Consider the following 17,062-nt stretch of genomic DNA (forward strand, 5'->3'; position numbering starts at 1 on the left):
CGGCCGGCCCCCAATGGGGAGGGAGCTACTGCCACCTGGGCCAGGTGGAGAAGGGGCGGGGCCAGCTGCGCCAGATGTGCCGTGACAGACCCACACCCCCGCCCAGAACGAAAGGAGAAGGGGGGAGAGAGAACCAGAGGAGGAATGGAGAGAGGGGCCTATATGGACCGGGACGGACAGGAGCCCGTGGGGGACAGAGGGAGGAAGGGTGTGTATGGGGTGGAATGGACAGATGGATGGCAGGACAGCTGGACAGAGGGGTGGAGTGAGGAGGGATGGAGGACAGCCAAGGGACAGAGGGAGCAAGGAAGGGACAGAGGGAGGGGGGCGTGTATGGTGATGGAGGGAGAGCCACAGCCGCAAGCAAGGAGAGCCTCCGGGGAGGATGGATCAAGGGAAGGGGATGGACAGACAGACAGAAGCCAGGGCAGGAAGAACGAACAGACTGAGATTAGAGTTTAAAAATGGAGAGCTGTTTGGCACATGCTTGTTCTTTCCACTCCACTCCGCCACCGAGGGCCCAGGCCCCTCTGTCAGGGCCATAGTGAGATAGGCCCCCACCCCCCCTGGGAACCCAAATGAGACCAGGCAAACTCATCTCACACAGGGTCAGAAGGCACCGAAAGAGATTGTTTGACTGACCAATCTGGAGCTGGGGGGCGAAGCAGAAGGTCTCAGACCCACTCCTCAGCTCCCCATCCCGGGAGGGAACAGGCAGCTGTTAGATATTCAAGCCAATGCAGCCCTCATTAGCCATATCAGGGCAGTAACTAGAGCCCTGCCCGAGGTGCCTTATTACACAGGGTGGGTTACTGCCCACATTACAGTAGTGCCTACAGGCTCCAGCTGGACCCTCATGTCCTACTATGGCTGTGCATTATTAGTATCAGGGGAGCAGCTAAGGAATTCTGCTCAGAGGGTCTAGCCTGCCCACCATTGCCTAGAGCCACCCTGAGACCGTAGCCCAGAGCGTCCCGTGCTGCCTAGACAGAGGGCAAACACCAAGTGGGGGCGGGGGGGAGAAGGTCTCACTGGAGCTCACACAGGGCATCTGTAGCAGAGCCAGGAATAGAACCAGGTGTCCTGAGTCTCCATGCACTACCCAGCCCCTAGGCCATGCTGTCTCCCTTTTCTGTTGTGAAAGTGCCTAGAGGTCCCAAAGAAGACTGGGCCCTCCGTGTGCCAAGTGCTGCATGGCTAGCTCTCCCCACCCGACTGGGCTCCCCCATTGCACCAAGCACTGCCTAGGCCCAACAGCAGTGAGATACTTACACTTTAACCAGTTGCTATTGCACTGGGGCCTACATGAAGCAACACTACCCCCTGCTGGGTGACTGAATTAAAGGCAGGTTATTGGGCTAAGACTATGCTAACCCAAGGAGGCTCAGGCTTCTCTCCAAGTTCAACCTGCCCTAAGGATTTCCACTCTGCATGAAATTCCACCATTACAAAGCTTCTCCCACCCCCACCCTGAGGTGGGCAAAAAGCTGAAGTTAAGGTTTCTCCCCAAAACCAAAGCATTGATTCAGGACCATCAACATGTGTCCTTTCACCTGACCTGAAACTTTCTGCCTATAAGAGGAACACAACACACCTGCTATCCAGCCTCTTGTAATTTTCAGTAGTATCTACTTCAAATATTAAACTCTAAACCCAACCAATTAGAATGAGAAAATGTCACTGACTGTTTTGGAGTCTCTCTCTCTCTCTCTCCTGCCAGTTCTTGAAATTGACCTTCCCAAAGTGTTGCAATTTTGATTCAACAGCACTTGCATGGAAGGCTTGAGAAGGGGTGAACTGGCTGCTGCCCTCATAGATGGCAAAGGGGGCAGGGGGAAGAGATCTGCTTACCCCTCTCTAGGCCTGTCCCCACCCCATAGCCAGACTCCCCATGGATGCAGTACATGGAGGTCCTTTTGTTTTTAATGGAAAGGCCCAGTCCTGGATTCTTTGGTTGAAAAACCTACACCCAGTCAGACTGGGCCTCAACCCTGCCAAGTACGGCACCTCACATGCCTCCAGTTGTTCAGCAACACCCAGCATCAGGCTCTAAAGCCGTAACTGGCTGGAGACAAGTGACAGCTGCATTTTAGCAGCAGGGGACACAGAGACTGTTCCATCTGAACTCCAGCACCCAGCTGAAGACTGGCAGTCCCTGAGCTAGTGGCCAAGGATGGTAGGACTCGGATCCTGCTGTTCTCAAAGGAGCAAACTTTGAAGAGGAGTCTCTGCTCTCTTAAATGCTGGCTATACATGGTTTCTGGCACAGCCCTGCAGTTCCCATTCCGCCCAGCAGAGGGCAGCAGCACCTCCTTTCCTGTACTCCACCCAGCAGAATCCAATCTCATTACATGGACCCACCCATGTTTGTTCCCACATTCCACACAGCAAAGGGCAGCTGTATCAACCCTTCTCCCCCCCACCAGCTGTGCACCCAGAGATCAGCAGTGTCACAGCTAAAGGCAACCACAACCTCACCCCCTCTCCCGTAGTATTGCAGCCAGCACAGGGTAGCACATTCCTCTGAGCAGGGGGTAGCAGTACCCCTGCAGGCAGAAGCTTATCTTCCCCCCTCCCCAGGCATTGCACACAGAATCACACCCCAGTTAGGTAGGAGTTTGGATGATACTTCCCCTCTGACAGAGGCACCCTTTGCTCCCCCTCCAGGAAAAGCCACTCCTAGATTACAGCTTCACGGCACTGCCCCCAGCACAGCACCCTCCACCCCTGTAACCTGGCACCTGCTAGAATGGGGAATTGGTAGCAACAGAAGCCAGGGGTTACACAGGGAACACTCTAGGACTGGCACAGGGAAGCCCACTGATTAGGACAGAGTGGGTCTTATAGGAAAATCCTGTCCCACCAACTGGGAGGGGAGGGACCCTGTGGGACAGGAAAGGTATACGGTTGTGCACAACCATACGACAGGATTAAGCTATGCAGCAGGAGCGTGAAGATGTCCTGGCACAGGCCCTGAAGGTCAGGAGCATCAGCAGCTTCTTCCTACAGCCAGACTCAACAGCTAGTGTTTGGCTGCAAACAGACACTGCCCAAAGTCTCACTGTCCCTCCACAAACAGCCCAGCCTCCCGTGCCCCTACCTGCAGTTGAGAGCATCAGAACATCTTGTTCTTGTCAGATCACATTTCCCCACACTTCAATTCCTCCCTCAGCTCTATGCTGCCTCCTCTTACCCACCTCAGTGGAATCTTCACCCCCAGGCAGCTGGACACACGGTACAACAGCTGCATTCGGGAGCAGTTACCCGTACGTAAAGGGTGATACGCGTTTCCCCACAGGGTACATTGCACTACAGAAAGGTTAACCTTGCGGTTAAAGGCCCTGGTCCAGCATGCCAGAGACCCTGGTTCAAAATCCCAGCTCTCCATCTGTGAAGTGGGTGAGGAGAACAATTATACTTGGTTTGTATTTAGATTGCAAGCAGCATCTCAGCAGCTAGGGCACCAGACACCTGGGTTTATTCCCAGCTCTGCCATCGACCTTTGCCGAATCCCTTTTCCCCTCCCAACCTTTGATAGTAACACTCATTGGAAAACTAAGCCAAGCATAAGTGGAGGCCATTTCTCTTTAGAGGAAGGAACATCCCCCCCCCAACAGGAACAGTATAAAGTTAGGGCCACCTCACACATAGGGATGCAGAGTCAAGTTTGGCCTAATGTTTCAGGGCTACATTGAAGAGAGATTCCCCAGCTCAGGAGATACTCCAGCAGGAGCCCCATGACAGTAGGAGCTCTTACCAGCAGAGGTCTGTCTCCTTGTTAAGCTGTGGCACATTCCCTTTAACAAGGCTCAAGCCACCTCCCCTGGCTTTCCCAGGACAGGACGCAGACTCAGGAGCTGCAGAACTGGTCAATAAACTTTAATGTTTCAAAAAGGTTTGACAGACTTTAACAGAGTGCACTTCCCTCTTCTGAGGCACAGGCCTGGGGTGGCCACCCCCCGAGACAACTGCTTCATTGTACAGGAGGAAAACAATTCATGTACATAGTTAACAGACACTGGAGCACGGCCCTTAAGGCTGACACTCCCTCAGCACAGGAGTCCACAGGGAAAAGCCCAGAAGGCAGATTGGACCCTCACAGCTGACAGCGGGGAACATTCTAGACAGCTTCCTGAAGTATCAGAGCTTTGCTTCTTCACTCTCACATGGACTGTCAGAAATTCTAGACAGACACCCCTGCCGCAACCCGATACCAAAAAAGGGCTTTTGAGTCTCCATCAGTGTGTGGCAGCCACACAGGAACCAAGCTAACATGGAGCAAAGCCAGGCTGGTAAGCAGCTGAGAGGGGACCCTGAGCAAGGCATTTTTGGCTGCTTGCCTTTGAAAGCAGCAGGAAACCCACCTGTCCATGTTGCCTCCACTCCAAACAGGGACAAGAATAAGGCACGTCTCTTACAGAGAGGCCTCTACTTTAACCATCCCCCCACCCCCATGTCAGCCTGGCAGGCGGATGCTGTGACAAGCCCTTTATGCCTTCCCTCACTGCTCTGCTGCCATTGCTTCATAGGAAACTGCCTCTTGATGGTTTGGCAACAGCCTAAATCGGGTGCCCAATTCCAGCAGGATTCAGCAGACCTAACTGTAGGGTGCCCCTGGTCTAGGTCCTCAATCAATTTTGGTACAGAGATGGCAATTGCAACTGCTTGCAGTTTTAAGTTGTTTGAGGGCTGCTGGTAGGGCCCTGAAATTGGACAGAGGCCAATAACCTCACACAACTTAAGGAACTGCAGGCAGTTTGTGCAGCAGTGAATCAGGAATGGGGCCACCCTCTCCACACAAGTTCTGCGCTAGCAGTTCCAGATCTAGGCCTGGAAGTTGACACAGACAGGCTGAGTTTAGACTGTCAGACTGGAGCATGCTGCCAGAGTAACCCTCTAACTCACCTAGAGTTTAATTCTAAGGCTTCTCAGGACAAGTGCGTTTCTAAACAAGAGTTGAGGTGAACATGTGAGCATCTGGTGCAGTGCAACATGCCAGTTATAGGCTCAGATTAGGCCATACCTTGCACCTCACCACTTTAACCATGGCAATGCCAGAGGTAAATGCTACAGCAGAATGCTTTGCACTGGAGCAGCTGATGTGACTAGGCTTGGGACAAGTGAGGAATCAGACATGGGGCATTTTACGGAAGAGGCAATCTCTGGGCTAGATGCATCTTCCTGTTGTAGAAATTCAGGCTTCCCAGCACTGAGAGATGTGGATTGTGAAGTTTACAAGAACCCAGGCCAGTGAAGTGGGTGTCTAGAAGGAAGTGACAGCTCTGAGGGGGGGTTCAAAGCAAGTGTGAAGATTAGCTATGTTCAGGAGTGAAAAGGCACAAAAAGCAGCACCACAGTTCCCCCAACCAAAGAGGTATGTCCATGTTCCTTTAAGAACCCCATCTCCAATTTTAACTAGTCTAAGGCTTGGGTAGGTAAAGCCAAAAGTAATTAACACAGAAATATTCACAAGTGAGTGAGTATGGGGAGATGGGGCCATGGGGAATGAGCCAACATTGCCTTAAAACAGACCACCTGGGTCATTAGCATAAAAACTGCTCTGGAGAGGGAAAGTCAGCTGAGGATCAGACTGATGCATTTAGACCCTGTTCCTAAGGGGGAAAAAAAATCAGATCAGCTGCTCCACCACAAGTTACACAAGCAGATTCCATTGTGAATGGCACTCCCAGGCAGGGCATGGAATTGATGTTTGCAGCTCAGCCATGCTACCCTTGCCACAAGAGGGAGCCATTCAATACCTTAGGAAGACAAACCAGTTGCACCTATAGCTCCTGGAGCAGCACCTCAAATGCTACAGTGAAGGGAAACAAAAATGCGGCCTTGAACATATTAAAAATATTCTTGTGCACAATACTGACATGTCTGAGGGTTCATTCAGCTCTTATCACACTCAGCTGGGGGCATTTGGAAGGAAGGTCTCAGTTCAGTGCCCTGCGAAGCAAAATTCTAATGGTCCACTGGCTCTTGGGGGCTGGGGCTCTTTAGCAGAGTCAGAGGTTGAAATCCATGTGTCTGGCTGCCCCTCTCCCCACCCCCATTCTGAGGGAGCTGGGGAGTCACTCAAGTCTGCGTTTGGAGGGGGGCACTAGATGGGGGGGCAGCTCCGCAGGCAGCTCATGCCCTTCTAGCTTCACCTTGATCAAATGGTTGGCCAGGGCAAACTCCTCATCATCCAAGAGTCCATCTTTGTCCACATCAGCCAGTTTCCAGATCTTGCCCAGGACAGTGTTGGGCAGCTTGGATTTCACCATCTCCTTCTTGGCACTGGCGCCTGTGATCTTACCATTGACAGGCGAGAGAGTGTAGAAGATCTCGTCATAGCTGGGCTTGTCCTTGCCCACCACCCACTCAATGTCGTCAATGCCCTCGCCAGCCCCCTCCCCGTAGCCATGGCCAAATGGCCCATTCATCGTGCCCTCAAAGGCTCCACCCTTCACCGCCTGGGTGGGTATCTGGGACTCTTCCTGCCGCACCATCACCATAAGCCGGGCGATGTCATTGGCCAGCATGTCATCCACTGCGTCCAGCAGCTTGGTCTTCAAGGGCTGGAACTTGCTGAAGTCTTGGCTCAGCAGGAGCTCCTGGGAAAGATGCAGAGATCAGCATTCAGAGTGGCATCTGGACTCAGCACCAGGCTGCTCCCCTACCCTACCCGTTGCCCAGCAGCCCCCCAACTCACCTCCCAGTGCCTACATGTCCCTGCCCAGCTAGCCCCCAATCCCATCCATCTTTGCACCAGGTTGACCCTCCCCCATCCAAAATCCCCCATGCCCAGGTGTCACCAAGTAAGGTCATCCCCAACCCATCCCCACCACCCACCTGAGCTGCACCCACTCAATCCATCTGCCCCCTCCTCCCACCTCCCGGATACAACTCTCATCCCAGTTCTTTGGCTTTATAAATTAGTGCTTCACACACCACTTCATCCCAGAGGTTGCTCCAGACAGGGGGACAACTGCCGAGTGGCACACTGTATTATGGGGAATGGGAAGTCAGGGCATCTGGGGAAAAGAAACCTTATTCTTAAGCAAGAAGCCAGGGACTCTCCACATCTATGGAAGGCTGGCAGCTTTCCATGTGTCTCCCTCAGACCAGCCCATGGTGTAACCTGCATGGAGGCCCTTTTGCCTTCCTCAGGGAGAGGGGTTTAAATCAATCCAGGGGATTAGCCTATAGTTCCAGGAAGTATTTTAGAAGCCTGGGGGCCCAACTCCCAGCACCTCTCTCTCTCTAACACACCAGACCTCTTTTCCCAGCACTGGGACAGAATCCAGGAGTTTTGACTCCCAGCACTCCCTGCTCTTACAAGAATACACTTCCTTTCAGCTTAGCCCTGCTCTCAGGATCCCCAGTCCTGGAGGGCAAGAGCACCTCCCCTCCAGGCTACCATAGAAGTCCAGCCCCTGGCTTCTCTCAGTGCCATGCTGGAGTTAACAGTGGAGTGAGGGGAACCTCTCATCTGGCCTCAAACATGAAGTCTTGGCCCCACTCAGAGGTGGAATGACAAGATCACCCATGCATCAGGAGGGTCAGATAAAACAAATTAGTACCCCCCTTCCCCCACAATCATCCCTAGTGCAGGGCACTAATGGGGTTCGTCCCTTGCCAGAGGCTAGCCAAATAAGGCCAGCAGCAAGCAGGAGTCTCTGGGGCATGCAAGAAGTTTGCCCAGCATCAGGGTGGCAGTGAATGCACCTAGGTGTCTGACCACAGCTCCTATTAGGATGCCTCAAGCCCCTGTGGAAGTTACACTCCATCCTCCCAGGCACAGCTTCACACCTGCATCTTGCCCAGTTTGGGGAAGTCACCAGGTGAGATCTGATGCTCCCGCTCAATCTTCAGGTAGATCTCACCCAAGTTGTTCACCAACTCCTTCTTCTTGCTTTCCTTCCCAAAGACATTGGGCATCTCTTTCTTCAGAGAGCTGATGATGTAGGCATGGACCTAGGGACAAGGAGAGAGTGAGCAAGGATACCTGGTTGACAGCATAATGCTCCCAATCCACCCATCCCCAGTCTAATACACTAAACCCCCAACCCCAGAATCCTTGCTCCCAGCCCCACCAGTGCTGTAACCCACCTGACCACACTCCCCTCAGTGCCAGGGATAGAACCCAGGAGTTCCAGCTCCCAGTCGGATACACAACAGCCCTGGGTCAGTCTCAAGAGTAGTTCCATACAGGGGGCAAGTAGCTTTATCTTCATTTTAGAAAGGGGTGGGGAAGGGTTGCAGAGAAGGGCAGGGCAGGAGTTAGGAACAGAACCCAGGTCTTTGAATCCTCTATCCACCAGGGACCACTGCCTCAGGTCCCAGCCTGGGGGGAAGCTGTGTTAGATTGCTGGTGCCTCTCACTCCTGACCTGCAGGTTTTGCTTCCCAGTCTCTTGGCTCACCATTTCCCATGAAAGTCCTTAGTCTCTACGTAGATATCAGCATTGTGAGCATCTCAATGGATTTTAGCCTCACTACTGAAGTACAGAAGGATTCTCCCCATTTTACAGGTGGGGTACTGGGCAAGTCTCCAACCCCTGGGCCTCAACATCTGAGCCCCACTTGAATCCAGGTGAGCCCTACTAATTCATTCCCTGTGGAACACCTGGAACTAGCCTATGGATCAAGTTTGAGACCATTTAAGTGACTTTGGTTCCTTAAACCCCATTGACTTTTAATGAAACTTCAGTTCTTGAGGCACTCTTGATAGTTTTACCCTAAGACTTTAATCTGAATGGGTAATAATGGGCTATGGAGCAGTCATCCACCCAAAGCCATCAGAAATTAAGGCCAAAAGACCCTTGATCATCTAGCACAGCCTCCTGCATAGAAGGCCAGAGGAAAGGACAGTTTAATCGTTAGAGCACTAGCCTTGGACTTGAGGCCTGTGCGAGTCTGGCCTGCCATTGACTCACTAGGTGACCTTGGGCAAGTCACTTTACTACTGTGACTCAGTTTTCCCATCTGTAAAACAGGGATAAGTCACTGGCTCACAGGGATGCTGTAGGTATATTTAGGATGGTACAGCACTCAAATACTTAGGAGTGAGAATTTCACCTAGCAATTCCCACATGCAGCCCATAATTTGTTTGAGGCTATAGACCCCACTTAATGGAGAATCCACTACATCCCTCGGTCAGTTATTGCAATGGATAGTCACCCCACTGGGAAACACTTGCACTTCCCCTGGTACAATTTGTCTCTCTTCATCTCGTTCTGCCTTTTGCTAGACTGAAGAGCCACCTACTATCAGAAATCTCTTCCCCACGTAGGGCCTTATAGACAGTAATCATGACACCTCTTAGCCCAGGTCTACTGACTTCTGCTAGTGTAGCTATGCCAGCAGATCACACCTGTTGACACAGCTATGCTGATGTGCCATCTGACTGACAGTTATGCCAGAGCCCTTGGCATAGGTGCAGCTTATACCAACCAGCACAGCAGACCAGTGGTCTTTTGCTCAGAAGGGCTGGAATGAGCCATACCAACAAGAGTGCAGTTCTGCCAGTATAGCTGCCTGCACACTAAATGCCTTGCTAGTGCCATAGACTGGTATTCCTGTAGTGCTGAGTGCAGGACCTGCTTTAATCTTTGAAGAGTCCTGCTAAGCCAGCAAGACTGGGGGGTACATTTCCTGGATTCGTTGCAGATCTGTTCAAACTCATCTCCAACTTTAGAGCAGCAGTGATTTCCAATACCTCTTCCATCTGCAAGGCATGTGGGGGCTATGAGGACCTTGGAAGGGTTGGGATGCTTATCAGGCGACATTGGATTCTTGCCCTTTGTGGGCACAGCTCAGCATTTAATAGCAAGAGAGTCACATGCACATGCACGGTGGTGGCTTTTATGCCTGCAGTAGTTATGTGGCAGGACAAGGACAGAACTTCCCACCACCCACTTCTTGGGAGTGCAGAATACTATCCTGCCTGGGGCGGTCTACCTTCATGCCAGTGCTATTTGGATCAGGATTCAGTCAATATATTTTTTCTAACTTTGGGGGGGAAGAGATCATCTTGCAACTTGTGACACTCAAGACAGACAGCCCCCATCTCAAACTGCTTTCAAGTCAAGTTGATTAAGCTAGGCAGTCTTCTCCCTTCCCACAAGCTCAGTGGCAAAGCCAAGCATTTAACCCAAGTCTTCTGGTTCCCAGTTCAGTACCTTAACGACTAGCCCACACCACCTCCCAAAGCAAGACAACTGTGTATTGTTCCGACTGCTAGCATACAGAGACTTGCTTTGAGAGGTGCAGGGTGGGATGACAGGGTTAGATACTTGTGTAAAGCTTATTCCCAACTGGTTACGTCTACTGACAGTACTAAGCAAAATGGCAACTCAGTGAAATGTATGAGTCAGTCAGAGAATAGGTATGTGCTGGGTGTCTGGCCTGGCCACTCAACTAACTCTACAGGGAGAGTTATTACAATCTAGTATTCAAGAAAGATTCATTCAAACTGGTCCTGATACAAAGAAGAGCTCTCAGGCCGACCAGGAGAGTGGAGAGCCGATCTCATGATAGGAGACTGAAAGAACTGGGCTTATTTAGCCTTTGAAAAACAAAAGGCTAAGAAGGAATCTGATTGCTCTCTATAAACAGAGGTAAACCCCAGGGAAGGAAGAGTGCTATGGAAGCTCAAGGACAATGTTGGCACAAGAACAAAACAGATAACCGACCAGGAATCCCCCGAGACTGAAAATAAGAAGAGGGAGATTCTGAAACAGCCTCCCAGTAGGAGTAATGGGGTCAGCCAACCCAACCAGTTTTGATCTGGATCAGTGTAAGCAGGATGTGACTAGGGTCCACAACAGCAGGGACAGAAATTCATGACCCAAGTAGTACCTTCCAGTTACATTCCTATAGATCTCTGCTGACTCACATTCAGTATCAGATCAAAGTCTTGTTCTGTTCATGCAGCACCTAGCCCAATGGAGTTCTGGTCCATGACCAATACTTAAAACATGCTGTAACAGACTGTAAACTGAGTTTGGGCTTGAAACTGCACTGATTTAAGCAGGTCAGGCCCTATTTCTAAATAGATATTTGTTCCTTCTGAAGTGGGTTGTGCTGAAATCAAGCACCTGTTTGGATGTTCTAGAAGCCCGAGGCCAGCTCTGGTTTCAGGCACTATTTCTGACCCATGTCAATGCTGAGCCCTGTGATTTCTCTAAAGCAATAAAGAGATTACAGTTCCTTCCAGTAAGTGCAAAGAGAAACTGAAAGAACAGAGTCATAAAACCTACAGCTGTGTTCCCTTAATGAGTTGCACTTTTCCACACAGGTTTCACTTATCTTTCTAAGGCATCACTTGAGGATAAGAACCCCAGAACAGTGCAGGGTCCATTGCAAGGTTTAAGGCCACTGGAGTTTAAGGTGGAATTTCTCCAGTATGGCTCCGAAATTTCCATCATTTCTTTCCCACACTTGACTCAGTGACAAAGCCTCAATGCTCCAGCCAGGGAAGTTAATCTGAGGGGTTTCCATGCTGCAAGATGCAGCTAATACTAGTCTGTGGCAGAGCCAGAAATAGAACCCAGAAGTTCCCTCTGCTGTCTTACCACACAACCCACACTTCTGCAACTAGCATGCCATTAGTTTGAATGGAGTGGGGAGAATAAGCCACTGCAAGTTAATTGGCAGTGCCAGCTACAGCTCACCTACTCTTGGATTGGAGCCAACAGGGCTGTTATCACACAAGGGGCTTGCACTAATGCCAGACATTAGCTGCACCGGTGCAGCTTGTATAGCATTTACATTAGGGGCTTGAACTGACACAGCTAAAGCAGTGGAAACATGGCTTGGGAGTCAGGACTCCTAGGTTCTTTTCCAGCTCTGGAGGGACTTGGGGTCTACTGAGATAGAGAAGGGAGCTGGAGACAGGATGGGTGGTTTCTATTCTCAGGTCTGCCACTAAACTGCTGTGCAACCTTGGGCCAGTCTCTTCCCCTTTTGGTGCTTGTTTCCCCTCCCACCCGGTGGATATTCAGACTGAGCTCTCAGGGGCAGGTATTGTCTCATTAGGGGCTTTTGAGGTGAATAGAATCTCTCCCTCCCCTCATCTTTGCTGGGGACTCTGATCTCAACTGGGGGGATGGATGCCTGCAGATACCTGGCACAATAGGCACATCCCTGCTCTTAGGTCAGGGGAACTCTGTGTACTGCTACATTAATGCTACAGTCAGCTATTATCCTAGTTCAGAGAAGGTCTCCATGTAGACTGAATCCCAGCCATTTAGCTAGGTCTGCAGCTCACTGGAGAGGGAAGGCTTGGGACACCATACCTTGGCTAGCCTGGCTCTCTTGATGAGGTCATTGAGTTTGCGGAGTGCAGCATTCCTGGGCAGGGATTGGATGTCTTTGAAGAGATCCTGCTCCTCTGCTTCAAAAAGCTTCCTATTATCAGGGATGAGGAGTGGTTGGGACCAGAAGGAGCCAATGTAGACCCGCACCACCTCTGGGGTGTTGATGATCTTGCCCAGTGACCACATGAGGGCGCCGTAGACTCGCATCAGCTGTTGCGTCTCGATCTGGTCAGCTTTGTTCAGCACCACCCTGATCTTGTCCTCATGGTTCTTCAAGGCCTTGATCACCTCCGAAAACTCATCTGAGATGTCCAGCTTGTGAGCATCAAAGAGGAGGATAATGCGGTCCACACGCTCGGCAAACCACTCCAGTACTGCTGCAAAGTCATAGCCTGCAAGAGAGGGATGTTTAGAGAAGAGGGAAGAAGGTTAGAGAGGAGAGCCACAGCCTGGGATTCTGGAGATTTCTGGTCTATTCTCAGCTCTGTCACCAACCTGGACAAATCTTGTGTCTTACTGATTATGTTGGGGTAGAACCTAGGAGCCCTGACCCCAGCCATGGAACAAAAATTGCACTGCTATGCAAACAAAGACTGTCTTGTCCTGGAGACCTTCCATTCCAAGTCATCTATTAGATTGCACACACTCTGGATCAGAGAATGAATTGTGTCCACCACCTAGCACAACAGACCCAGATGAGAGCTACCACCAGCCAGTAAAAACTATATTACATGCCCAGGAAACTGGATGTTCCAGAACACCAGCAAATGTCATAGGATTAGACAGCTGAAGTGTTAATGTCTAGCTCTCCATACAGCATTTTGCAAGCTTAGAACTCAAAGATCTTCAGAAAAATCTATCATTATCCCTCATTTACAGATAAGGTGGAGTTTAAGGCCAGAAAGGACCACCAGATCTAGTCTCACCTTTTGTTTCAGGCCATTCAATTTCAGATACCCCTATACAGAATCAAACAATTTTAGTCCTCCAGAGACTAACCTATTGTGAGCTCCAGTTGGAGAACTGGAGAGATTGAAGAGCGGTCAATGGCCAAGGCCCCCGAGATGGCAGGGAGTTGCTGAGGTGAGACACCTGCCAGGATTGCTAGACAATCCACGCCCCATGCTGCAGAGGAAGGTAACCTCCCCCACCCCAGGTTTCTGCCAATCTGACCTGGAAGGATGAAAGTGTCTTGTCCCAGGATCAGCCAGCAGACCAGTGGCCAAGCTGGGAATAATGCTCTTTAGGACAAGGCCTGTGTGTCTAATATGTTAAGGGCCCAAATCATACACCACCACCATGGAGTCCAAATCCCAGTCCTCTGCGTGTCAGCAGAAATACTGGCTACCACAGGAGTGACTGAGCATTTCCATATTCCCAAGAGATTAAAACCCTCCTTGAACTACAAACCCCATGTAAGTGAGTCTCCACTCAGACTTCCTGCAGGAGCCTAGCCAGCTACCTAAACTTCTAGTAAAGCTGGAGATTGTGCTGTATAGCTGCTACCTGCATCAGCAGATGCACTCCAATCTAAGGCAGCTCTGGTTTCCAGCAGTGCAGGGCCACCTGAACACAGATGACCTAAGCAGATATGCAAGCTACGCTAGAATTCCTTAGCTCAAAGTGCTGTCACCTCTGGATGAAGCCAACTGAACACTATGAAGACATACAAGGGAAGGCTGGTTTTTTTTTGTTTTTTAAAGGCAGAATGTAGTCACTGAAGTTGGATCTCACTGGGACAACAAACCTAATACCCTACAATTGTCTTCACAAGAGCATCTTTTCTCCCCTTTCTGGGCCAGCTAAGCTTTGCTCCCCAGCTCATCTGGGGAACTGCACCTACTGCCACAGAGCTCATTAAGTGCACATCAGGGTGATCTTAACTAGAGCTAGACAAAGGGATTTTTGGTCCATTGGCAATTTAGAAGAGAAACACTGGTTTCGGGTTCAACTAAAGTGTTTTGAATTTGACCATTTTACATGTTTTGAATTTTAATAAGCTTCAAGGAAATTGAGAAAGTCACTTCAAACCAAAGTCACTGAAGTGTTTTGTTCAAACATCAGTGTTTGATTCAGTTTTTTAAACAATGCAGCAAAACAATCATGAAAACTTCTCACCAATAGACGTTGGTCCAATAGAAGATATTACCTCACCCACCCTGTCTTGAATTCACCAAGCGTGTTACTGAATTTGCATTTCACTGAAGAGTTCTGACTGAAGAATTCACCCAGATCTACTTAACTCCAGGAAAGTGCCACCTACCTAGGGTTTCTAGGCCCTAAGCTAGATCACAGTACAGTGAGCCTGCTGGGAGAGCTTATTATCTAGCTAGGCCCAAGTCAGTTTCAGCCTGAGGCATGGCAGCTATGTGTTAGAATACTGTAGTGCAAAATAATCAGATTTCACATGGTCAGTATTGCAGGAAGTTCTATATGCTGACTTCCAACATCTCATTTCTCTTTTCCTTGAGCCCCTATTCATTAATCTGGAGGGATATCAGGATGCCTGCATTTATGCTTTCACTAAAGCTGCAATTGCACACCAGGCAGACTGCATGATCAGTCAGCAGAATCCCCCTATATAGGAGGGAATTGTTGGTTTGAGGGTTAAGGTGTTTGACTGGGACCCTCAGGTTTGATTTCCAGCTCTCCTAGACTCCATGTGACTTTGGCCAAGTCCTTTCCCATGCACCTCAGTTTCCTGCCCCTTCTACCCCCTCCTCCTCCAAAGTGAATAATAATCCTTTGTCTAGATAATCCTTGACTGGGGCAGGGATTTAGCATGCTAGGAGTTGTATACATCAGTGGTTTTTAAACTATTTGCAGACCCTGAAAAGTTTTTAAATGGAGATGGCCCCTTTGGAAATCTGTGTGCGCACACATACAAATTCTGTTCAGTCAGTTTTCAGCCTAAGTCTTCCACAGGCTCCTGAGAATTTGCTGATTTGCAGGAATCTGTGGACCACAGGTTGAAAATCATTGCAGTATACATGTGTAAACAAAGGTTAGATACTCTACACACAGGAGAGAGCTGGCCTTTACCGCCTCATTCAAGAAGAGTCACTTCAGTTCTTTGGCTCCTTTCCCACGTTCAAGGGCCACAAGTTTGAATGAATTTATCCTCTCACCCCTTGACGCAGTGCAGTGCTATTATCCCCGTTGTACAGATAGAGAATGAGGCAGACTCAGGGACTTGCCCAAGGTCCAATGGAAAGTGTCTGAGTTGGGAATTGAACCCAGAACTCCCAAGTCCTAAGATAGCATCCTAACTGCTACACCAGCCATCCTTCATCTCCAGGACGGCACGGAGAAGTGATATTTCCTAGTCTCTTTGCTTCACTCTAAGTCAAGAGACTAACAATCCATCCTGGGAGTTTGTAGCATTCCACTGTTTAAGTGCTTTATCAAGTATGCTAGCATTTAGCAAAGTGATTCAAATTTCTCAGTCTCCCGAGACTGAGGTCTTTAGCCAATGTGATTGTGGCAAAAACAGATGGGAAGTTTCTGGGGCTTTCAAAGAAGACTTGGCAGTATTCCCTGATTAAAGAAAAGTCCCTCAATTGTATTTTAAGCAGCAGCTCTATTTCTATGTTAGCGGGAAAAAAATCAGATAATGCCCCCTTCATCCAGAGATCTCAGAGCACTTTACAAAGGAGCAATATTCCCATTTTACAGATAGGGAAGTTGAAGCACAAAGGGGGGGGGAAGGGACTTTCCCAGGTCTCAGTAGGCTAGGGGCAGCGCTAGGAACAGAACCCAAGTCTGAGTCCCAGTCCAGTGCCCTACCCACTAGGTCAGGGGTGGCCAACCAGTGAGACAGAGCAACAGTTACCTTGCCTTCAGGCAGCAGATCAATTTCATTCCCCCTCCTCTCTCTACCCCCAGACAGTTCCCACTGATCTGTCAATTTCCTAGGCAGCTCATCAGTTTCACTCCCCCTCTTCTCCCTGTCACTGCATTTGTCTGAGCAAAGAGCCGCATGCGGCTCCCGAGCTTCGGGTTGGCCACCCCTGCACTAGGTCATACTACCTGCCCTAAACTCAATTCATCTGACATGAGCAGTCTCTTCAGAGGTGGTACTGGTAAGCAGCCTACAGCATTTTTACACATCATGCTCCCTGTCCTTCCAGAGTACTTCAAATATAAACCCTCCATATCCCTGATATCAAGAAGGGAGTGATGTGATGTACTCCAGAGTCAATTTGTACCGCAATAGTGCCAAGAGGGCCTGTCCCAGCTGAGATCAAGGTCCCACTGTGCCTAGACAGTCCGTGACTCAGAGCTTGCAGTGTAAAGACAATGGGGGGATTGGAGGCACAGAGGGGAAGGGACTTGTCACAGTTCACAGCAGAGATCACTAGAAAAGCTAGGACTAGGACCCAGAAGTTCTGACTCGAAGTTGCTCTGCTCTAGTCACTGGACTATGCTACCTTCCCCAGATCCAAAGATGGGGCTTCCCAAGCTTTTAGGTTTACTGCAGAATGGAATCCCTTATATGTCATGGGAGAATCCCGTTGCCTCCCACTCCTACATCTGGCTGTATACACACGATTAGAGAGTGCTCTTTAAAGTCCATTGCCCCAGCGATGAACTGTTTACTCAGACTAGCCTCATGAGTTCACCGATTTACTGACAATTGAATGAAAACGGGAAGTAATCAACAGTGTAGTTCTGCAGACATTGAAGGGGGAATTCTGTAATTGTTTGCTCATAAGGACAAACAAGCCAATATACCAACAGCAGACAGTTCC

At 49.8% G+C, this 17,062-nt stretch overlaps 1 protein-coding gene across 1 annotated transcript in view; it reads right to left on the reverse strand.

Moving 5' to 3' along the window:
- Positions 1–3,864: 3,864 nt before the first annotated feature.
- The window catches only part of EHD1 (EH domain containing 1), a 30,831-nt gene continuing 17,633 nt past the window's right edge, over positions 3,865–17,062 (reverse strand). The window contains exons 3-5 of the mRNA XM_067543939.1: positions 12,291–12,703; positions 7,801–7,965; positions 3,865–6,602 (exon numbers count right to left, since the gene is read on the reverse strand). Of these exons, the coding sequence (XP_067400040.1) occupies positions 6,078–6,602; positions 7,801–7,965; positions 12,291–12,703 (1,103 nt within the window). The 3' untranslated portion in view covers positions 3,865–6,077. The remainder of the gene's footprint in view (positions 6,603–7,800; positions 7,966–12,290; positions 12,704–17,062) is intronic.

The sequence above is a fragment of the Emydura macquarii genome, unplaced genomic scaffold (genome assembly GCF_026122565.2).
Source record: "Emydura macquarii macquarii isolate MOO-44397 ecotype Brisbane River unplaced genomic scaffold, CSIRO-AGI_Emac_v2 contig_968, whole genome shotgun sequence".
Classification (NCBI taxonomy): domain Eukaryota; kingdom Metazoa; phylum Chordata; order Testudines; family Chelidae; genus Emydura; species Emydura macquarii.